Raw genomic sequence first — 22,074 nt, forward strand, 5'->3', positions numbered from 1 at the left:
AAAACCTAACAATACATGCCACTGTGGGAGAAATAAAGAGGTGTGTAAGTTGCCTTATATATGGAGGAAGAGGCAGGGCAAATTCCAAAGAAATGATGGGGAGGTCAGTCCTTGATAAAAGTGTAAGTGTATTTGGCCTGGCAAATTTCCATATCCTTTACAATTTTTTTGAAGCATCTGGAATAGGATGAGGAAGCACAGATCTGGAGTGTAGGGTAAAAGTAGTATCAATATGAATCCTTAAATGAAAAATAAGCAACAGCTGCAAGGGGAAGATGGGGATTGCAGGGATCCAGGAGAGGTTACCCATAGAAAACAGGCAGTTTAAGGTCCTTGGTTAAGAAGGGCCCTTCCAGCTTTGTTCCCATTTTAAACAGGAAGAAATTTCCTGAATCGCTTCCTCTTCTGCCTCTCTGATCTTGTTAAAAAGAATATGGAGTAGCAAGGTGGGGACTGAAAAGCTACGTTCGAAGCCTCTTGTCAGTCTGGGAGAGCGTCAAAGAGGTGGTGAGGACAAAGTACCCAGTATTTTCAGGGTAACTTCCCTCTCTTTTGGGTTCTCCTACAGGTGCTGTGTATGGTTGTGTGGGACGAACTGAAGGAATTCAGAATAAATCAAGTGGCTGTCAGATGTATAAATCCAGCTTTCTGTCCTCTCCATGAGAATTGGTCAGCCCTGGATTTCCGTGCCCCCAGCGGACAGGGTCTATGCTTTTCACAGCAGAACCCGCTTGCCTAGACCACAGCAAGCACTCGCTAGGCGTTTCTGAGTAAATGAATGTTTTGTGAGCTCCCACTGAGGATCAGCTCTGGGCACCCAAAAGTGAGCCAGTCAGATGAGAATTTATATTCTAATGTCAAAGCAATGAACAGAAATACATGAATCCCTCAAAGATGAAGCTTCTGAGTTGAGACGGACTCAAACCTTCATAAAGGGGATACCTGGGAGACAAAGAACTAGAGCTGGCCCCCCTCAACTAGGAGTTCAGGGAAGGGGCTGTTCTGGACATCATGTTTATGTGGCAAGCACCCTGCTTTAAGTTAGAATCGATGTTTATTGGTGGTGACTGGAGATGGAAGCTGTTTAAAATTGAGTGGTCGAGGTGGGAGGTTGCTTCATGAAAGTCGAACACTGCAAAAGACTGTCCTTGAAGGGAAGCTGATTGGGTGGCTGTGAGAACAAACTACAAGGAATACAGGAAGGTCCCTAGCACAGCACCAATGTACAGTAGGAGCACAGTAAATAAACCTCCACATAGAGCCCAAGTCCCATTTTTCTTTCCATTTTCAAACCTACCACGTGGTTCAGCCACTTCAATAGTTGCAACATCACTGTAACTGATCTTCCTGCTGAATCCCTTGCCTCCCTGAAGACTATTCTCAACCCAGCTGCCAGAAGGATTCCTATTTTGCTGAGAGTTTTTGTCATGAATGGATGTTGAATTTTGTCGAATGCTTTTTCAGCATCTATGGAGATGATCATGTGGTTTTTGTCCTTCTTTTTGTTGATGTGGTGGATGATGTTGATGGATTTTCGAATGTTGTCCCATCCTTGCATCCCTGGGATGAATCCCACTTGGTCATGGTGTATGATCCTTTTGATACATTTTTGAATTTGGTTTGCTAATATTTTATTGAGTATTTTTGCATCTGGATTCCTATTTTAATTACAGTAAGAGCATGTCCCTCTTCTGCTCAAAACCTTCCAATGGCCTTATGTAACCCAGGGTAAAAGTCTTCCAAGGTCTCCAAGAACCAGCTAAGCTGCCTCCTCATCCTTCACTAACTTCATCTTCTACCCCAGGTGTCTCAAGTCGAAGATATGGGCCTCCCGATAGGTCTCTAAATTCAATACTCTCCTGCGCCAGGGCCTTAGCACCCTTTGCTCCCTCTGCCTGGAAACTTCCCCCAGATACTGAGTAGAAGTCACCTTTTCCGTGGGACACTCCTTGATAATCCTATTTAAATAGAAACACGCTTCCAGTCACATTTTCTACCTTCCCGATTTCTTCTTTCCGTAGCACATAATGCCTTTTATTATAAAAAGTGTATATGTGTTACTCTAGTGTGTATGATACGATGTTCATTGGTATACTATGTATTTTACGATAAGTGACATATACAGGATGCATTTATTTGTTGTCAGTCTCCATTTCTCCCTACACCAGTCCCTGGCCCTTATCTCCCGTTGACAAAGGGCAGAAATTTTGCTTTGTCCACTGCCGTATTCGCTAACCCGGCAACAAGCCTGGTACCAGACGGCGCTCAGTAAACACCTGAAGGAGGAGCGAATCAAGAGAATGAATGAACACCAGCCTGGGCCAGCTGCCTCCTACGTCCCGCTCCTGCGCCGCTTTAACCCCTTCGCGCGCAGGTAAGGGCAGGGAGCCCGGCACCAACGCGCGTGCGCGAGTCGGAGTCCGCGGCGGCGCAGCTGCAGCGCTCATTTGCGAGCGCGGCCCGCGGAGGGTTACACGCGGGGCGGGGCGGAGCGGTACCCAAGCGGCAGGGGGCGGGGTGTCCCGTAGGTGCGCCCTGGTTGCTCTCAGTCCCGCTCCCCGCTGCCCACGCCACGGCCGGCCGCTGCGTCTCGTCCCGCCGCCGTCGCCGCCGCCGCCCCGCCGCAGCCATGTCCCAGGAGCTGCGGGCCGGTCGAGACGAGATCCTAGAGTGCCAGGTGATGTGGGAGCCTGACAGCAAGAAGAACACGCAAATGGACCGCTTCCGCGCGGCGGTGGACGCCGCCTGCGGCACAGCGCTGGGTGAGTGTGGCACCCCACCTCCCCGGGGCCGGGGCCTCCGGTACTGGGGCTCCCGGCAGGGATCCGAGGGGCTCTCCTCCTGCGGACCGGGACACCACCTCTGCCCGGCGTTCCTCTCAGGGTGCCCCCTCGTTGTAAGAATGGTCTCCTATTTCCATTTGCCCTCTCCTGGGGGGTTGGAGGAACCACTGGACATTGGGGCCCCTCTCCAGGGGGTGGGGCACTTTTGACTGTGGGGTTTTGCCTCGTCTTTTCCGGGCCTCACCTCCTCTGCTTTTGGGGTGCCGGACTGCAGCATCCATCTCCCTGGGAGGGTAGCCTTGGAACCCCTGTGGACAGAGAGCTCCTTTGCTAGGCTTCCTACTTGTGAAGCAAGTGCTCCCTGGGGCCTTGCACTCCAGCCCGCGGACAGAGGGCTTTTCTACTTCGATTGTGGGTGTCACTTGCCAGCCAGTAGTACTTTGTGCTGTCCCGTGCTTGTGCCCCAGGTTGACCGTGCTGCAAGGCCAGCATGGAGTTCTGGACACCTAGGAGAAGGACAGTTAGGCAGTTGCTTTCGGGCTTGGGGTGGAACTCCCTCCCCTTATGTTTTCACTGCCAGCCCCAGAGAGAACCTAGTCAGGGGCCCTCCTTCCTGCCAACACCCTGGCCCTCAGAACACCTGGCTGGGTGTGGGTTGGGCAGAGGAAGGCCCCTTATCTGGGTGAGAAGCCATGCTTTCCTCCACCTCCAGCTGTCTTGTCCACCTGCCTGCTGGACCCTCACGGCTCAGGGGTTTGCAGCTCTGCATGGCCTTTGCCTCCCCTTCTTAGCCCTCAGCTACCTCCCTGGGCTCCTGAGTTTGTGTTGGTGGCATTACTGTCCTCAGTCACCCTCACAGAAATGGAGAGAAGTCATCTGCCTTGCCTGGGGGAGCCCATCTCACAGCACTGCCTCCTCATACCCCCGCTTTGCTGGGGTCCTCATTCCTGTTCCCTGAATGCTGATGTTTTCCTGCTTCCGCCCCACCCCAGCTTGCTTTGCCAGAACCTCTTGAAGCACAGGTCTGACTTTGTCACTTCTCGGCTCAGAGGCTCACAATGGCTCCTTGTTGACCGTGGAATTGCAAACAGTGCCACCTGGCAGCTTCTAAGCCTTCCACAGCAGGGTGGGCGTCAGCTTGCCCTGAGCCCCTTCCCAGCTCTGTTCTCTCCCCGACTCCTGCTCGCACTATGGAGACAGGTGTGGCTTATTACTCTGGGGGCCCAGTAGTTGGTAGTGGTAGTAGTAGTTGGTACATTAAAGTGTGTTGTATGGGGACAGAGCAGACTTAACTCCCAAGAAGAGCCAGGAGTGGAACTGCTGCCTTGCCTGGATCCCATCTCTTTCCTCTGCCAGCTGTTGACATAGCACTGCTCTCCCAGAGCTTGTCTAGCCCAATGCTTTAGAAATGATGTCACATAGGGTAGCACTGGGAGGTGCATGAGACTGATCTTAATCTACCTGGGTTTTCAGCTGGTTCCACCTCTTCCTACCTGAGCAATCAGGAGGAAGTCACCAGATCTCCCTAAGCCTCTTTCCTCATCTGTAAAATGGGCATAATGAGAGGATTTGTTCACTGGGTGGGTGTGAGGGTAGCAGGAGATGAGCATGCCCCATACTCACCTGCAGCTGACCCTGGAGGTTACTGAGTACTTCCACTGGTACCTCCCAGTCCACTTAACACCTCTCCATCCTTCAAAGCTTGTGGACTCGTGGCCTGATTGGACCAGTTTAGGAGGCTCACACCCTGGGAGGTTGCATGGGAAAGGCCAGACTTTTTTGGAAAAGCCAGCTGCTTTTGAAAACCTCAAGATGTGTGATGCTGGGTCTGTGTCCCCATGTGGTGGCAGTTGGCTGAGTGGAGTGGGATTTCTCTTGCTCTGGGGGCGATTTAGATCTTGATTTTGTCTTTGTCTTTTCTTTCAATCCTGATATTTGATCTAAGCTGCTTTTCTCCTTTCCATAGGCCTGGCCCTGGAGGTTTGGGGCTTTAAGATCCAACTCAGATGCTGCCTTCTCTTTGATTATTTTTTAAAAATATTTTCTCCTTTTGGCTGGTCTTTCCAGTGATTGATTTGTACTTTCATCCTGCCTTGCCTTTTCATTTATTTGTGAGCATTCTTATTGCTTAAAGACAGTGCCCTTGAACTTGTGTCTTCTCCGCTCCCAATGGTGACTTGTGTGCAGCTGGTATACAGTGTTGAGCAATGCTGCTGTCTGGATGTACAGAGAGGAAGGCACACATCCTACAGGGCTCCGGCCCTGAGGATGGATGGATGGATGGTGGGTGTTTCCCAGCCTGGCTGCCTCCCCATGAGCCTGTCTCCCCAGACCAAGGTCAGTGTGAAGTTTCCATCTCTGAAATTCAGGAGGTGCAGGTCCATGGTGGTTACATACTCTTCTCTACTACCAGAGCCATAGGTTGGTTGGTTTGTGTCACTCATAGCAGAGCTCATCTGAAGACTCCCTGAACACCCAGTGGTCCTCTGGATGCAGACTCCTCTCACCTGGGAGCAGCCTGTAGCTCCAGCCCGGCGTATGTGCATGTGATGCGAGGCCTCTTTTGAAAGGCCTAGGGCACATGCTGCAAGTACCAGCCCTCTGTAATTGGGGGAGGGACACCTGCGTTAAAGTATGTGTTTTTTGGAGGACTGTGCCAAGTGTCTCTCTATACCACAAGCTGCGGATCATGTCTGTATGCAAGCAACTGGGATAGAGTTTGCCAACAAGTAGAGGTCTCAGTCTCTGTTCTCAAATAGCTCAAGTTAAATTGAAGGGAGAAAGCTCACGTGAAGAGAGCAGCCACAAGTGAGTGCCATGTGCGTCCTTGGTGGGGCAGTGTGCTGCCCGCCCCCTGGGCACTTCCCTGGATGCAGGTCTCTCAGAATGCTTTTCACTTTTCAGAAGGGCTGATAAAATCTTGAGCTGAGATTTGAAGGTAAAAATTCTCACAGTAGGTGAGTGGAAAGCAGGGCTTGTGTACTCAGAAGCCTACAGGAGCCAGGCAGGTGACAGAGATATTAATGGTTCACATTTAGTGGATGCTTTCTGTATGCTCAGCTCCATTCAGATACTGTACATGCATTAACTAACTTAGTCCTCAATAACCTGGCCAATGAGGTACTGCCTTTATCCTGTTCCCCAGCTGGGAAAACAAGCTCCAAGTTTGTGGAGACCTCATGGTTGTGAGTAGTGGAGCTGGGCTTGTTTCCAGAATCCGTGCCTCTTTCATGTGTGTGAAGGGCCTGGTGGGGCAGCTGTCACCCAGCTCTGGCTGACTGTTGCTGTGGGGTGTGACAGTGCATTAGTTACCTATTGCTGTATAACAAATCACCCCAAAACAGCAACCTAAAACAGTGATACACAGTTAGCCTCTGAGTTTCTGTGGGTCAGGCATCTGGGAGTAGCTTAGCTGGGCCGTTCTTGGTCTTTCACGAGGCTGCCTTCCAGCTGTCGGCCGGGGCTGCTGTCGTTGGAAGGCTTGATGGGGCTGGAGGAGTCACCTCCCAGGTGGATTGCTCACATGGCAGTGAGTCAGTGCTGCTTGAGGCCTGACACAAGGCCACTGGCTTCTCCCAGACCGGCTATCCAAGAGAGCAGGTGGAAGCTGCAGAAGTCATGCTGGGTCATTTCCTTAACATCCTACTGGTTACGCAGCTCAGCCCTGCTCAAGGTGGGGAGCAGACAACACAAATGCCAGGACGTGAGGGTCATTGGCTGCTTACCACTGTCAGATACTCTCTTGTCCCAGGAGAAGCCAGAAATACCAAATTTCACTTGAAAACTGTGATTTTAATATGTTGGCAGGTAGTTCAGTTTCTTTAGGATGTCGTGCAGACTGAACCAAACATGCCTGTGGGCGGTCATCTGGGCTTCTGGATTTGGCCTCTGAGTGGAGGCAAGGAGCGCGTGAGCAGCCCCTTCTCGCCTGAAGAATCGTGTTCCATGACTTGTCAACAGTGGAAGGGCTTCCCACGGAGTCCATCTGTTTCTCCACCATCCCCTAGGGTCCTCAGACCATTTGGGTGCTGTGGGGGTGCTCCCTCCCCAGGTGGGCAGGTGGGCTTACCTCTTCCTCAGGGCTGTGTTGGTGCCTCACTTTGTGATGGACTTGGGAGTGAAGGTCTCAATTTCAAGCCTGGACCGCCTCATGTATCAGCTGGGAGGAGTTCATGGTGGCAGAACTCTGCAGTGTGTGAGGGCCAAGGTGGTTTAAAAAAATATGGGACAGTGGAGGAGCCACAGGGCCTGCTTTTCTAGTGGGATTGCCTTCATCAGGCTGGCTCTCCCAGAGTGTGCCCAGGCTTGGCTGTGCTCTCCTTCTGGACTGAGGACCATTAACGTTTGCATGTATCTCCACAGCCCATGTCTTAGCTCACCTGTATTATCAGGCAGCTATCGTGTGTCCGCCTCCTACAGAGGGACAGTGTGATGACAGTGGCTAACACGTTCCGGTACTTTTTCTCTGTCACTCTTCTCAGTGCTATACATGTTTTGAGTCATTCAGACCTCACAGTGACCCTGTAACAAGTACGATTATCTTCCTTTTATAGAGGAAGAGGCTGAGGCCCAGGGAAGATTACTTGTCCAAGATCCACCAGTTAGAGAGGGTAGCAGGACCTGAGCCTACTCAGTCTAAGCAAGGTGCTTCCTGAGCCTCCCAACAGTATAAAGGAGCCACTGTTGTTATCCCCATTTTGCAGGTGGGTATGCTGAGGCTCAGCCAAAGTACCCCGCCTTGGTTGTCTAGTGAGCGACAGAGCCGAGACCTATACAGGTCACGTGGCCTGGCCCTGGGCGCGGGGTTCACGCTTCACTCTCATGGGAGCTCCATGGATATCTCCAGTCCATTTCCAGGAAGCACATGAGGAAAGCTAAGTTCCAGAGGCAAAGCAGCCTGCCTGAGGTCCCTAAGCACAGTCTCTAGAGTCAGGGCTGGTGCCAGCTTTCCAGACACACTATGTCTGGCATTTTCCCTGCGTGCTCAGTTGACCTAGTCCATGGCTTGAATAGGTAGGGTGGGGCTGGGTGAGGTTCTTGTGGGGCTTGCAGGGGGTGCCAGTCTCTTTGCTATGAACCAGGTTCCCCTTCTTTCTCGAGCTCAGAGCCTGAAAGCCCTTGAGTGCTTATCACGGCTATTTGACCTCCAGGCCGACTCTCAGCACTTCATATGAGTCCATCTTTCTCCATCCCTGCCACAGACCCACTCACTCCAGCTCTCTTTACAGGGCTCTTGGCTTCCCGCCAATGTCCTAAGCCTGCCCTTGACATGAGGGCCAGTCGCCTTCTGGCAGCCCCTCCAGCTGCCCTGGCTCTCAGTGACTGTTCTCCACCGGCTCCTGGGCCCAGCGTGACAGGGCAGTTACCGTATGGTATAAAGGGGCGCTGCTAATGGGCACAGATCATTGTGTCTCCTCCCCTCTGTGCACCCTCTCCCAGGACTGGAAACAGTGAGATGCTCCATGTTTAGTGGATGGAGGTCAGTGACAGAATTCAGCTCAGCCATTGTATTATGCCAGGTTTTCCACTCCTGACACCCTGTCGTCTTCCGCCTGGTAGAATATCCTTGGAACACTGGCATATGAATGTGTATCCTGTTGAAAATATCTTGAGATTAAAAAGGCTTTTAGAGGGTATGGGACTTTCCCAAGACCCCAGGATTAGAACCTGGTGTGAAGAGCATGCTTCTGTTTGTGTCAGAGTGGAAACAGGGAGTTATTTACTTATGCATAAAATCTCTGGAAAGACTCAAGGAAATCTCTTCAACAGGTTACTCCTTGGCAAGAAAAGTCAGATGGTTGTGGGGCAAGAGGGAGGGAAACATTTTACCTTACAACCTTTTATACTTTTGTAAAAAATCAAAATGAATAATCTACCCTGGCACATTGTACTGGCATGAGAATTCATCAGACTTCTAGGTTTGAATTTCTGGGTTTACAACTCTATTTACTATATGATTCCTAAGTTTGTATGGTGTAATAATAGCAAGCTCTTAATGTAGCTCTGCTTATGTCCAATGTGCTGTTCCAAGTATTTTCTACATGTGCTCTTTTAATCCTCACAGTAACGCTATGAAGAGGGGGTGTGGTTAGTCATCTCCATTTTACAGATGGGGAAGCTGAGACATAGCTTGCTTAAGTAGCTTGCCTAAGCTGAGGTCACCCATCTAATAAATGGCCAAGCCAAGATTTGAACTCAGGGTTTCTGACTCCAGAGTCCAGTTCTTGGACATGGTTAAGATATAAAATCACTACTTCATTGCTTTTGTTCCTTTTGGGGACTAGCAGTGGTGGGTTTGCTCTAATAAAAATTAAGATTTTCCCCCTCACCCAGACCATTTCCCATCAGATGCCTTTGAACCTCTTAGGCACACCTGTAACTCCCCAGGGTGTGCATCTTATTATCGAACTTCTAAGACTTTCCTTCTAAGATTTATCTGAGCTACGTGCCATTTTATTTTGTTTTTAGACAATTATGATGACTTATATCATTGGTCAGTTGAATCATATTCAGACTTCTGGGCAGAGTTCTGGAAATTCAGTGGAATTGTGTTTTCACGTATGTATGATGAGGTAAGTAGAGAATCTGCTTATGTATTATCTTTTTATGGTTATGTTCTAAAATGAAGGGTCAGTTTTTGGGAATACTGAATCATATATTCTTCTGAAATCCCACATTAGTGGGAAAAAGTCATTGTTCTAGATAATTGGCAGAAGTTTGGACCAACCCCGTGGAGAGTCTGCAACCTCTGGTCCTTTGATGTGTGTGGACCCCAGCCCTGTCCTGGAGACTTGAGCCACCCTAAATAGTAGGGCATCGTTTTGTTTTTGTTTTATTAAAAAAAATTTAACTGGTAAAATACATATAACATAAAACTTACCATCTTAACCATCTTTAAGTATGTAGTTCTGTGATATTGTGGTTTCATTATGGGATGTATCATTCTGAATGGTTCATTTATAGGCATGTGGGAAGAAAATCAAGGTTTCAGCTTCTGGAGGAAGGAGATGAGGGGTCTGGAAAATTGTGGTGGGGAGGTGCATGTAGGCCCTATAGTTTTTTGATGTCCTCGTTTCCACTGTCCAGTCAGAGCCTGGATCATGGGGGTGGGGGTTGGGGGGGGGCACGTATGTCTTACTTACTTTCTATTTTCAGCATTGTTCATAAAGTAAGTGCTTAATAAATATTTGTTGAAAGAGTAAATTAGTGGGGATAGTCTTTTCTACTGACATTACTTTTTGTTGTAACTTTGTTGAGGAATAATTGACAAATATAATTGTAAACATTTAAAGTATACAAGATGCTTTGATGTACAGATAAATTATGGAATTAATGCATTCATTACCTCACATAGTTAACTTTTCTTGTGCCTGGTGAGAATGCTTCAGGTCTATTCTCAGCAACTTTCAAGTATAAAATACCATTTTATTACCTATAGGGCACTAATTTCAGTTTTCCATTTCAAGCCTTTAGATGGGTTCAGTGTTCTGGCTATGAAACGATTAAATGATGCATTGGGCCAGCAAGTTAGCTGGCTCCCGGGGAAGCAGAATCGCTGTTATTTATTTGAGGTGTAGATCTCGTGTATGCTGTCGTTCTGTACAGGTTGTGGACACATCAAAAGGGATTGCAGATGTCCCTGAGTGGTTCAAAGGCAGTCGTCTTAACTATGCAGAGAACCTCCTGCGGCACAAAGAGAATGACAGGGTTGCCCTTTACGTTGCAAGTGAGTCCTAAAAACTCCATGGATTTTCTTCTCTCCACATTCTAGACGCTGCTTACATGCAGGCACATGGGCCGGGAGAGGCTCAGAAGCATTCAGAAACTGCACTAGGTGCTTTTCAGATACTATCTTGGCACCTTTCCATTTCTGTTTCTGTTTTTATTGTGGTAAAAAACGTGACATTAAACTTACCATCTTAACCATTTTTAAGTGTACAGTTCAGTAGTGCCAAGTGTATTCACCTTGTTGTGCAGATGATCTCTAGAACTTTTACATCTCGCAGAACCAAAACTTTATCCAGTAAACACTAATTTCCTCTCCCCTTCCCTTCCCTGCTTCTACTTTTTGTTTCTATGATTACTACTTTAAATACTTCATATGAGTAGAATCAGATATATTTGTTGTTTGTGGCTGGCTCATTTCGCTCAGCATAATGTCTTCAGGGTTCATCCATGTTATAGCAGGGGTCAGAATTTCCTCCTTTTTAAAGGATGTATAATATTCCTTTGTATGGATAGAATACATTTTCTTTATCCATTCATCTGCTAATGGGCATTTGAGTTGCTTCTACCTCTTTTTGTGAGGTAGAAGAGTGCTGCTATGAATATGGGTGTGCAGCTATCTCTTTGAGGTCCTGCTTGGCTCACCAGTATTTTAGTAATGCGCCAGTTGTGTAAGACAAGTAAGGGGATCTTTCTATCTTCATCTGGGCTGTCAGTCACGTGACATAAAGTTACCCCCTTTAAGTACACACATCATTGGTTTTAGTATATTTATGGGGTTGTGTAATGGTCATCTACCTAGTTCCACAACATTTCTGTCATCACCAAAGGAAACCCCCCACCCAGAACAGTCACTCCCCATCTCCCCACTCAGCCTCTGGCAGTCTCTATGGCTTTGCCCTTCCTGGACATTTCCTATGAAAGGAATCCTATAGTGTGTGGCTTTTCTTCTGGCTTTTTAAACTTAGCATCATATGTTCATGCATCAGGGCCTCATTGCTCTTTATGTCTGAGTAATACTCCACTGTGTGGATGGACCACATCTGTTCACCCATGAGCACCTCTCAAAGGCCTGTCTTCTGGGCATGATGATGCCTCTGTAAACCTCTGGGACACCAGCACATTGGTACCTTCTGTAACCCTAGAGAGCTAGAACACTGGGTCTCATGTTTGTCTCCTTTTCCTAGTCTGCATGCTGCCTGGTTTCTCCCACTGGAAAGTGGGTGAGGTCAAATGTGAATCTTCTTAAAAACAGTGAAACAAAACAAACCTGGAAACTAATAATATTGATCACTAGTGATAAATGAGCCAGTCTTCCAGGTGGCTAGGGTAGGACTGAACTTGATGGCTGAACCCAGGCCCTTTTTTCTTAAGCTCAGCTCTATCTTGAGTGGGGGTTGAGGAGGTATGGTGGTAAATCCCAGGTCTGCTGTGTCTCACACTTCTCCCTCCAGGCTGTCCTCCTCCCCACCCTTGCCATCCCTTCCCTTTTAAACACTTGAACTCCTTTTAATGAACTCTCCTGTCCTTGCATTTGCAGTGGAAATAAGTGCCCTCAATCCAGGGATCAAGTGTAGTTCACAAATAGGATATCTCTCTTAAGCAGGGTCCTAAATTGGCTGTTTATTGTCTTGGGGACTTTAAAATAATTGTGCTTCATTTTCTCCATGTTTCTGATTTGTTCTCACTCCCCCAGCTGTGGGCAGATGCTTGGGAAGTCCTGCTTTGTGGCGACTCAGGTATCCTCAGCAGAATGTATCCTACCTATGCGTAATCCTGGGTGAGGGCATGAGGTGCCCTCTAAAAACAAAGTGTGCACAAAGTGGCCTTCATGCTCCAAAGAATGGAGCAAAACAATATGCATTAACCCTGCCAGTGTTTAAGTTCTCAGAATGGCTCCTTGTGCAGCACATTTTGTCTCTGAGCAGCAGATTTCAGGTTGGTTAGTATTTTCATAGGATAGAAAATTATCTGGGGTTGAAATATGGAAGAGGTAAAGGCTACCCAGTGAGCTGAGAAAAGAACTGTGGGCTTAGTAACTTTAAGCAAATAGGAAAAGCTAAATTTATACCAAAGGGAAGTCAGGATGCTTTTTCGCTTTGGAAAAGAGATACTTCATGTTGTAGAACTGAAAAGCAATTAACAATCAGGGATAAAATATTTGTATCAAAGATAATGGCCCAAAGATTAATACCTTTCCTGTAGAAGTACATTAAAATAATTTCCCTACACCTAAGCAACATCAAGTCTTCGTTGTATTAGTTTTTAACTGCTGTGTAGCAAATTATCCACAAACATGGCTTAAAACAAACTTTTATTATATCACAGTTTCTGTGGGTTGCATATGGCATCGCTGGGTGGTTCTGGCTTGGGCGTCTCTCGTGAAGTTGCGGTGAGGATGTTGGCGGGGGCTGCAGTCATCTGAAGGCTTGACTGAGGCTGGCAGGTCTACATCCAGGAGGGTACACTCCCATGGCTATTGGCAGGAGACCTCAGTTTCTCACCATGTGGGCCCCTCCCTGGGCTGCATGGGCATCCTTACAACATGGCAGCTGGTTCCCTTGGAGCGAGCCAGGTGGAAGCTGCAGTGTCTTTTGTGGCAAAGGCTCAGAAGCTTCTGTTGTTTCCACAGTATCCTATCAGTTACCCAGCTCAGGTCCCTTCATCCATGTGGGAGCATCTACATGTGTGCATGGATGCCAGGGCAGGGGCCCTTGGGGGCCATGGTGGAGGCTGGCTGTTACACCATCCTTTTTCATTATTACTATCTATTAGGTGAAAATCAGTACTTCACTGTTGTAATGCATATTTCTTTGATAGGTTGATAATTTTATTTTTACTCACGTATTTCCTTTGCACTATCAGAGTTTTCTACAGTGAGCTTGCCTTGCCTTTAGAGTCTGAATAAAAGCATATCAAAACCAAACCAAAGGTGGATACTACTCAGCAGGAAGGAGGAATGGATTCTTGATGCATACAACAACTTGGGTGAATCTTAAGAGCATTGCACTGAGTGAAAAAGCCAGTCTCACAAGGCCATCTGCATGACTGCATTTACATAACATTCTTGAAAGGAAAGATTAGAGAGATGAGCAGATTAGTGGTGCCAGGGAGCAGGGTTGCTTGGGGGTGGGGGGAGCTAGTAACAGGAGGGAGACATCTGTGGCCATGGAAATGGTCTGGATCTTGATGTGGTGGCTACACGAAACACTGTACAATGACAACCACATACTGTATCAGTGTCAGTGTCCTGGCTTTGACATTGTCCTAGAGTTGTGCAGGGTATCTCCAGCAGAGGAAGCCTGGTGCAGGGTACAGGGACCTATGGACCATCTTCACAGCTTCCTGGGTATCTATCATAATTTAAAATGAAAAGGTAAAAAAAAAAATCATAATCCAAATCAAAGGATTCTTCACTTAAAAAAGCATTCCCTGTAGTAAAAAAATCTTTAAGTGGCATATTCTGTGGGGGCATTTCACCAGCTGACTTTCACACAGTCTAAGGAAAGTTGAGTAAATTTGCCCCTTGCTTGCTTTCTGGGCACTCGTTCTAACCTGCACTGAAACAGGTGCGAGATTTCCTCCATGTCTGTGATTCGGAACCTCTCTTTTCAGGATGGTCTCTATACAGTCTGCCTTTTTCTCTCCCCAGGGGAAGGCAAGGAGGAAATTGTGAAGGTGACTTTCGAAGAGTTGCGGCAAGAAGTGGCTTTGTTTGCAGCAGCAATGAGGAAAATGGGTGTGAAAAAAGGAGACCGAGTGGTTGGTAAGTAGTTTGGTGCTTGCTGTGGTTTGGCAGAGGAGCCCAGGACAGGGTGAACAGCTTGGAAGGTCAAGGCGACTTTTGAGTAAAGTGGAGTGGGTCAGATTCCATACAGCCGTGTAGTACTTCAGCTCTGCATGAAGCTGGATGGCAAAAAGGACTTGAAGAAGGATCATTGGAAGTGGGCGGTCAAGATCTCTGTGTGGCCCCGTGACAGTGTGTTGGGCCATGAGGGTCCCTGGCCCCTGCCCCAGGACCTCTCCCTGCTTGAGCCCCTCCGCGTGTGCAGACTGGGAGCCCAATATTCACAGAAACATCCTTAAATACGTCCTGAAGCGCAAGCCAGGTGGTTCATCAGGTGCTGGGTTAGAGACAGCGATCCCTCCCCAGGCCAAGGGGACACTGGGGGGCTGCACCTCCTGGGAGCTCCTCTGTTCACCGCCAGCAGCGCTTTCCCGAGGGATTTCCATGGGTGATGTTTCACGCTATGATTTTTGCCATTTGTGCTGGCACAGTTGTAGACCGATTCCCAATCTCTGGAACACAGCAGAGGAGATTTTACTAGTGCAGAGACTCACTTGGATGACTTCCTCCTGTGCATAGCCATCAGCCTACCCATTTCCCAGATGGGAAATCGAGGCTCAGAGGAGAAACTAATCAATCTTTTTTTAATTTGGAAAGCATATAATTTAAATGGGGGTTGATTTATACAATGTAGATAATTTCAGTGCATGTGGTTGTTCACTTAAGTGGACATACTCAGCTTTTGAAGGTAATAAATAAGCATTACTTTATAGAGAGGCATGGCATATCACAGCCATAACACTCCATCACAAATTTGTTAAACTGATGGGTGGTAATTGTTCCATACACAACAGCTGATGGCAATCAGAAAGCCACTGGCCCAGTGCCTGGCACCCAGCTGGTAGCTTCTCTGCTACGTGGCCTCTCGGGATCACCACCTGGTCTTTCTCACTTTGTGGTTTCTCCCACTTAGGCCTCCCTGGTGTGAATTTGTTTAGCAGCATTGCAGGGCACTGGGTTCCCAGAGTCATGAGATTTTATTGCATGGCATTGTGTGGACTGGCTGCGTTTGGATAAGGAATCTCACCTCCCTGGACCTTGAGCTTCTTCAACTTTAAACAGGGTGGTAGAGGGTGGCTGAAGTATCTGGTTATTCAGAGTCTTTTCTGGGCCCACAGCTATGTGATTAGAAATCAGATTTTGTTCTTATACGAAAGAGGAGGGCTTTCTTTTCCTTGGGCTGTAAGGCTGTGCTCATGGCACCAGCCCCTGTGGCTCATGATGGCGTCCACCTCCTGCTCAGTCTCTGGCTCCCGCCACCCTTGCTGGTTATGGGGACCTGGAGCGGGTCAGCAGGCTCTGCATGGGGCTCCTCTCTGCCTTAGGTGTCCCCCTCCTCGCCACAGCACCCTCCACAGATGCCACTCAAGGAAGCCCCCAAGGCTAGGCCACCTGCTTGTTGGCATCTGGTCCTCTTTCTTCAGAGAACACACAACACTGTTAGTAATTATGTTTGTTTCTGTGATTAACTGCCAGTCTCTTCCATTTGCTCTAAACTCCAGGAGGTCAGGGACCTCAGGGCCTTTTGGAGCCACAGGCAGCTAAGCACCTCTCTCAAAGCCTTGTGATAAAGGTTCAGCCCCAGGGTGTGAGCTCAGAGGAGGAGGTACCAGGTCCCCTCCTCCTCTGGGCTCCCTCCTAGCCTGTGTCTCTGCTTCCTCCCAGTGTCCCACTGAGAGCTGCCTGGTCTGTGAACCCCCATCCACAGGCTGAGAATTGGTGTGCCCCTGCCCCATCCTTCATCTCCCAGCAGCCTTTCCCACCAGCCGCCAGCTCCCTGATCTCCTCCCTTGAGTTTTCTCATTGAATTTTATTATTACTTGAGGACCTGATTCCTCACTATCTTGCTTTGCCTTTCTCTGACCACAACACTAATATCCTTGAGAGCAGGAGTTCTCTCGTTTTGTTCCCTGCTGTGTCCCAGAGCCTAAAACAATTCTAGGAGCTTCTGGGGTGTGCAGTACATGCTGGTTTGGTTAACAGAGGGGAGTGTTTAGGAGTTAGACCTGAGGGCTGCCTGGCAGCAGAGACAGCCTGTGCAAAGGCCCCAGGGCTAGCTAGGTCAAGGATTCTGCAGAGGCAGGAGCTCAGTGGGGCTGAGTGTGGGGCACAGGATTGGGCTGTTCAGGCACTGAAGTTCTGGCAGGAGCCAGGCTTGGAGTCTTGAGATGTGAGAGTAAGCCTGGCTCCTTTTCCCTTCCTGAGCCCAGCCCCTTTTGTTTGCTCAGGGTTGGGTAGAGAGTTATAGTTTCCTGCCAAGAACCTTTCAGGTGCTTTTCTTAGTTTTCTTTAAATTTTGACTTCTGGAGAAAGTTTAAAGACCTGTACATGGACTGTTTTTTGCCCAAGGAATTTAAGTTAATTTAGATGTGAGGGGTGTGTCCACAGGGTGACAGGCAAAGACAAATGGCCTGGTGGTCAGGTCGCTCCATGGTGACGGGACCAGGGTCACAGGATGGGTGGCAACAGAAGCTGCTGGGCAGGGGCTTGGCTTTGGGACCTCAGTGTTTGGCAAGGGTGTGCCTCCCCTGGGGGAATTTACTGCCAGTAGCTGTCAGCACATGTTTGCAAAGAGGGTGGCCTTATCATGTATAAAGAAAGCAAATGGGCTGGATGCTGTGTCCCCTCCTAAGATGACAGTATGGTGTGTGGAGGCCCTGCTCACTGTGTGTTGGTTGACTAGAAAGGAATCAAATAGTAAATAGCAGGAGGTGCTCCAGGTTGCTGCCCACCTGGGCCCTGGAATGGGATGTTCTGTATGTCCATGGGTTCATCCTGGTTTGTCCAGGTCTCTGCTCAAAGGCCGTACCCACTAACCTGTGGAAAACCCGTCACCCCTGTCTCCTTTCCCTTTATGGTCCTTATCACCCACCTGGAGTCACGGGATCATGTGTCGTGCGAGGGCCCGTCTGTCTGTACTCCAATCCCAGAGGATGGTCTTTGCTTTCTGCGTGCTGCCACATGTCAGTTGCAGAGTGGCTGGCACATGGCGGGTGTGTAATGAGTACTCACGGAATAATAAGAGTGCTGGCCCATGACCACAGCAGGCATTTTGGGGCTGAAACCTCAGTGTCTTGGGTTCTTCTTGGTCCAATTTAATCTGTACCCTTTTTAAGTCTAGGAAAGAAATTCAGAAGGTTCTATTACTCTCCAATTTTTTCTTCTCTCCAGTTTTCATTTTTTACAACCTGCCAAGAGCCATTCAGGTGCTTTTCTTAGTTTTCTTTTTCTTTTTACTTCTGGAGAAAGTTTAAAGACCTGTTTTCTTCCCCAAGGAATTTAATTTAGATGTGTGTGGGGGGGTGTGTCCACAGGGTAACAGGCAAGGACAAATGGCCTGGCGGTCAGGGTGGTGCTAGGTCATCTTCCCTCCATGGTGATGGGACCAGGGTCACAGGATGGGTGGCAGCAGAAGCTGCTGGGCAGGGTCTTGGCCAAGGGACCAAATGTTTCCAAGAGAAGGAGAAACAGAGAACACGGTATGTTGGGATGGGTGGTTGAGACCCCTCTTGGCTATGCTTTCTTGGGGAATACCTGGCAGTGGTCCCTGGACTCTTCAAAATCTGGCTGGTACTTGGTGCCTGGTCCTTTGTGAGTGATTCAGCTTGGATACTAAGACCTGACTGTAGTTACTAGGACTGGAGACTATGTGCTTCCCAGAAGAGATTCCAGAGGGGGACTTCCAAGGCAGAGTTGGGGCTGTGTGAGATTTGGTTTCTCTCATCTGTGACGTAGTCATCTAGCTGCTTGTCAGTCCCCACCAGGTCATCAGCTTCCTGGGGCAGTGGCACCTCTTCAGTTTACACTCAGAGCCAAGCCTCATCTCCATGGTGCGCTCAGCGAACTTGGGGCCTGCTGTACGCCAATGCTGGGTGGTGCCCTGGGGGTTGAGTGAGCAGTGTGCAACCCCTGCCCCTTGGGACTCTTCTGGCCTGGCAGGGGAGACACAGTGAGCCCAGAGAAATGGAAGTGCCGACTGCTGTGGCCAAGACGGCAGCTGGTGGGTGGTGGTGTGTACTGTCCTGGGAGCCCTGGGCTCCCAGCCACAGGGCTTTGTGGTCAGGGGTGGTCTCTGGCCACGGCCCTTCTCTTGAATGCCTTGTGCACAAATCCTTTCCTCTGGAACATTTAGGATGGTCTGTTTAATGGATCACAGTCTCTGAGGTCATAACGATTCTCTGTCTCTGTTGTCATAGAAGCCCAGGCTCCTATGGATGGAGGCCTGAGCCCCTTCTCTGCCCCTTGCAGGCTGTGTGTGCCTCTAACAGTCCTGCTCACGGTCCTCATTCCCCTACTGCCTCTCATTCCCTGCATCACACCAAAAGTCCACCTGCCGTCCTTCCACCCGCCAGCCAGCAGGCCAGTATCTGAGAACCTTGCTATGTAGGGTATGACAAAAGGCATTTGGTAAAGCACAGAACAAGACAGGCAGACTCCCTGCCCTCACCTGAGAACCAGATGTTATGATCATTGTACACAGGTGATTATTATGGCAAATTTGATGAGGGGGAAATGCAGTGTGTTTCTGGGTAACTGGCCAGGGGCCCTGAGTTCACTGGGTGGCCTTGCGGAAGGCTTTATTTTCATTTGCTTTAATAGCTGAAGGATGAGTATGTACGGAGTAGGCAAGGCTGGTGCGTGCGGGAGTTTTCAGGCCGAGCAGAGAACTTGTGCAAAAGGTCTGAGGCAGGAGGAGCTTAGAATAACTGAAGAAGTGAAAGAAGGCTGTTGTGACTGAGCTCAGAATGGCGGTGGTGTGGGAGATGAGGCCAGGGGCCAGATCGAGCAGGGCTGTGGGGACTTCTCTGGTTGGAATGGGTTGGCGGGGGTGACAACATCAAGTGGACAGGCTGAGGATAAGCCACTGAGCTATCCAAGCAGGAGATGTCAGGGCAGCTGGGGTGGGTGGGGGCCTGTTGAGCTTCTGGCTCCGTTCAGAGCTAGTCCCCTCTCCTCACTCCTGCTCTTAGGGGTACCTTTTGGAAGTTTGCTGCATCCAGCATGTGCTGAGCTCAAGACCTTCTCCCTGTGTCCCCTCTACAGGTTATTTACCCAACAGTGTGCACGCCGTGGAGGCCATGCTGGCTGTAGCGAGCATCGGTGCCATCTGGAGCTCCACCTCCCCAGACTTCGGTGTGAATGTGAGTCAGGGGCCCCACCAGAGGGGTGTCTCTGTGCCCTGTGAGTGCCCTGGGGGTGCAGCAGCCTCTGGAGAAACATTCCTATGTGATTTCTGTGGGAAGGGGCTTTGCCCACCTGATGTCACGGGTAGGGGGTGGGACAGCTTCGTGTAGGACAGGCAGGGCTGGAGGGAAACGATATAATGATGGGCTCCTGTCTCCCTGGCCAGTGACATGAGAACAATGGGAAGAAAGGCCCCAGAGTTTCTGATTCTTGTTTCAAAATCTCATAACAGACTTTCCTTTCTGGTATACCTAATGCCCCGTCTGTGCGTGTGACTGCGTTAGCATGTGTAATGTCCATAGGCTGTGTTGTGGAGGTTTAGCTGGAGATGCCTGGTCACTGTTCCTGTGACTTCAGGACTACATGATATTTTCTAACATTTATTCTTTGCAGACGGTTTTCCACATTTGCTCACAGAAGTTCCCCCGAGGCCACCTTGTGCTGTCACTGCCATTTCTAATCTCTTTAGCTCTGTGCTTTGCGCCTGGTGCAGGGGGTGGATGGGCCTTTTCATCCCTCTAAATCCCAGAGGGACTGAGGACCCAGGATGCATCCAGCTGATGCTTGTGGCCCAGGCGGGGCAGGAAGCATACACTGAACCCCAACATGGAGAACAAAAGAGTGCAGGGCAAGATGTACAGGGCTCCCACTCCCCACCCAGGGAGTGAGGGACCCTCAGAAGCCACGAGGACAGACCTCTGATAGAGGACAAGGGGGGCATCCATGTCCCTCACTGCCCTTGTGGCACACACTGCTTCTGCTCCCAGCATGGCCCTTATGCAAAAGTTGGCCTGGCTTTGCTGGCCTTGTGCCCCTGGGTGAGTAATCCGTCCTCATGCACAGAACAGGGACAGCGGGAAGAGACAGGATCATGAAATGAGTGCAGAACCTGTGGTGGGTCAGCTACAGATGCAGTTGCAGTGCTGCTGGAGCTCAGTGCACAGTGGTCATCTGAGTGGTCCACAGGCGGGGCTTTTTTGGTATGAGTTGTTTGGTATGAGCGGGATGTATGTCTGCCTGGGGCTTGCAGTTCAGTAAGGGCAAATCTCATTTCCCCTACAGCGTGTGAGGCAGGCTCATGAGTACTCCTCTGACACCAAGGCCAGGAGACATGCAGTGATTGGCGAGGCTGTCCATGACCTCTGAGTTCAGGGAGTGGGTGGCAGTCCGGACCCTTACTGCTTGGTGGCTATAGGGCTGGGCTGTGGTCGCACCCCCTGGGGCTTTCCTGGGCCCCTCCCAGATTGCCTTCACCCAGGATCACCCTGGGGCAGCAAGGGCTGCCATGGGACTGGAACCCCTCCCTGTCCCCACGGCCCTCAGTAGCCTGTGTGAGCTGCGTGGGGCCAGTGGCATCTCTGTGGAGCTTGGGACTGGGTCCTGAGGCACAGTTGCCCTGGGACCTTCTGCAGGTCTTGGGGTGTGTTGCAGGAAGCAGAGAAAATTGGCTCTGCCGCTTCTTGACTGTGTCCTTAGCACATGCCGTTGGGGAGCTCGTGAGGACTGTAGAATTAATACTCATGTAGGGACAGTACTTGACCCACCCACTGAGGTCAGCAAATGTTAGCTATTAATGTGTTGAGAGGTAGGTGTTTTTTTGAGTGCAAATGGAACATTTAACTTTTAAAGGCCAGGCATGAAGATGTTGGGAGAGCTGTGTAGCATGGGACGTGATTATGGCCTCTGGGACTGGGAAAAAGCCCCTGCTGGAAGACCTCCAAGAAAACCTCCTGGATTGGACTGGGTGGCAGGTTTGTGCCACTGGGCGACAGCAGAAGTGTTAGAGTGTCCAGCTGTCTCCCCACTGGGCTGTAGCACCAGCAGCCTGTGTTGATCATTCACTTGTTCTCACGGGTCATTGTGCAAAATGTCACCACCAGCCACCACTCCAGCTGACTCTGGTCCCCAGGTTATGCACATATGGGATGCAGTCAGTGGATGGCCCTGTAGCAAATGTGTCTGGGGCATTCCTTTCCTGGCTGGAGGCTGGTTTGGGGTTTGCTGGAATCACTGCTTTTGGGGCTGCTTCAGGTGCAAGAAATGCACGTGCACTAGATGGCAGCATGACTCTGTTCACACCGCAGTCTTCACGCCTGGTTCCCAGAAATCTTTGTGGTTGATGGCCTGAGTCTTAGGAGAGAGCCGACCATTCTATTAGAAGACAGGGCCAAACACCTTCCTGCTGAGATGCTTCACTCTGCCCTGAGTTCTGGGAACAGGTGCCAGGGTTGCACGTATTGAGGTGTAGAGCCCTCTCTCCATCCTGCTGGAGACAGGTGGGCACATGTGTGATCGGCATCACTCACCTCTGGAGCGAGTGGCTAGCAGCTGACAGATAATGTGTCAGGACCTGGTGACCTCACAGCCCCCTGGCTGCTCCCACCCACCTGTTGCATCCACCCTCCTAAGGGTGAGCCTTGCTGGCCTGGAAGCCCTGGTTGAGGAAAGGAGCCATGGTTCTCACTGCCCTGGGCACCGCTGCCTGTATGCTAAGGCCTGGGCCAAAGCAATGACACCAGAGCCTCGTGTGCCCTT

General features: G+C 49.7%; 1 protein-coding gene across 3 annotated transcripts in view; it reads left to right on the top strand.

Moving 5' to 3' along the window:
* The first annotated feature begins 2,431 nt into the window (after positions 1 to 2,431).
* AACS (acetoacetyl-CoA synthetase) overlaps positions 2,432 to 22,074 on the top strand; it is a 52,052-nt gene continuing 32,409 nt past the window's right edge. Inside the window, exons 1-5 of one of the 3 annotated variants that reach the window (XM_073222221.1) lie at positions 2,432 to 2,762; positions 9,252 to 9,355; positions 10,389 to 10,509; positions 14,161 to 14,274; positions 19,399 to 19,496. In XM_073222221.1, the coding sequence (XP_073078322.1) occupies positions 2,630 to 2,762; positions 9,252 to 9,355; positions 10,389 to 10,509; positions 14,161 to 14,274; positions 19,399 to 19,496 (570 nt within the window). In that variant the 5' untranslated portion in view covers positions 2,432 to 2,629. The remainder of the gene's footprint in view (positions 2,763 to 9,251; positions 9,356 to 10,388; positions 10,510 to 14,160; positions 14,275 to 19,398; positions 19,497 to 22,074) is intronic. The other 2 variants (XM_073222220.1, XM_073222219.1) reach the window with 2 other exon arrangements.

Source organism: Manis javanica, chromosome 15 (genome assembly GCF_040802235.1).
Source record: "Manis javanica isolate MJ-LG chromosome 15, MJ_LKY, whole genome shotgun sequence".
Classification (NCBI taxonomy): domain Eukaryota; kingdom Metazoa; phylum Chordata; class Mammalia; order Pholidota; family Manidae; genus Manis; species Manis javanica.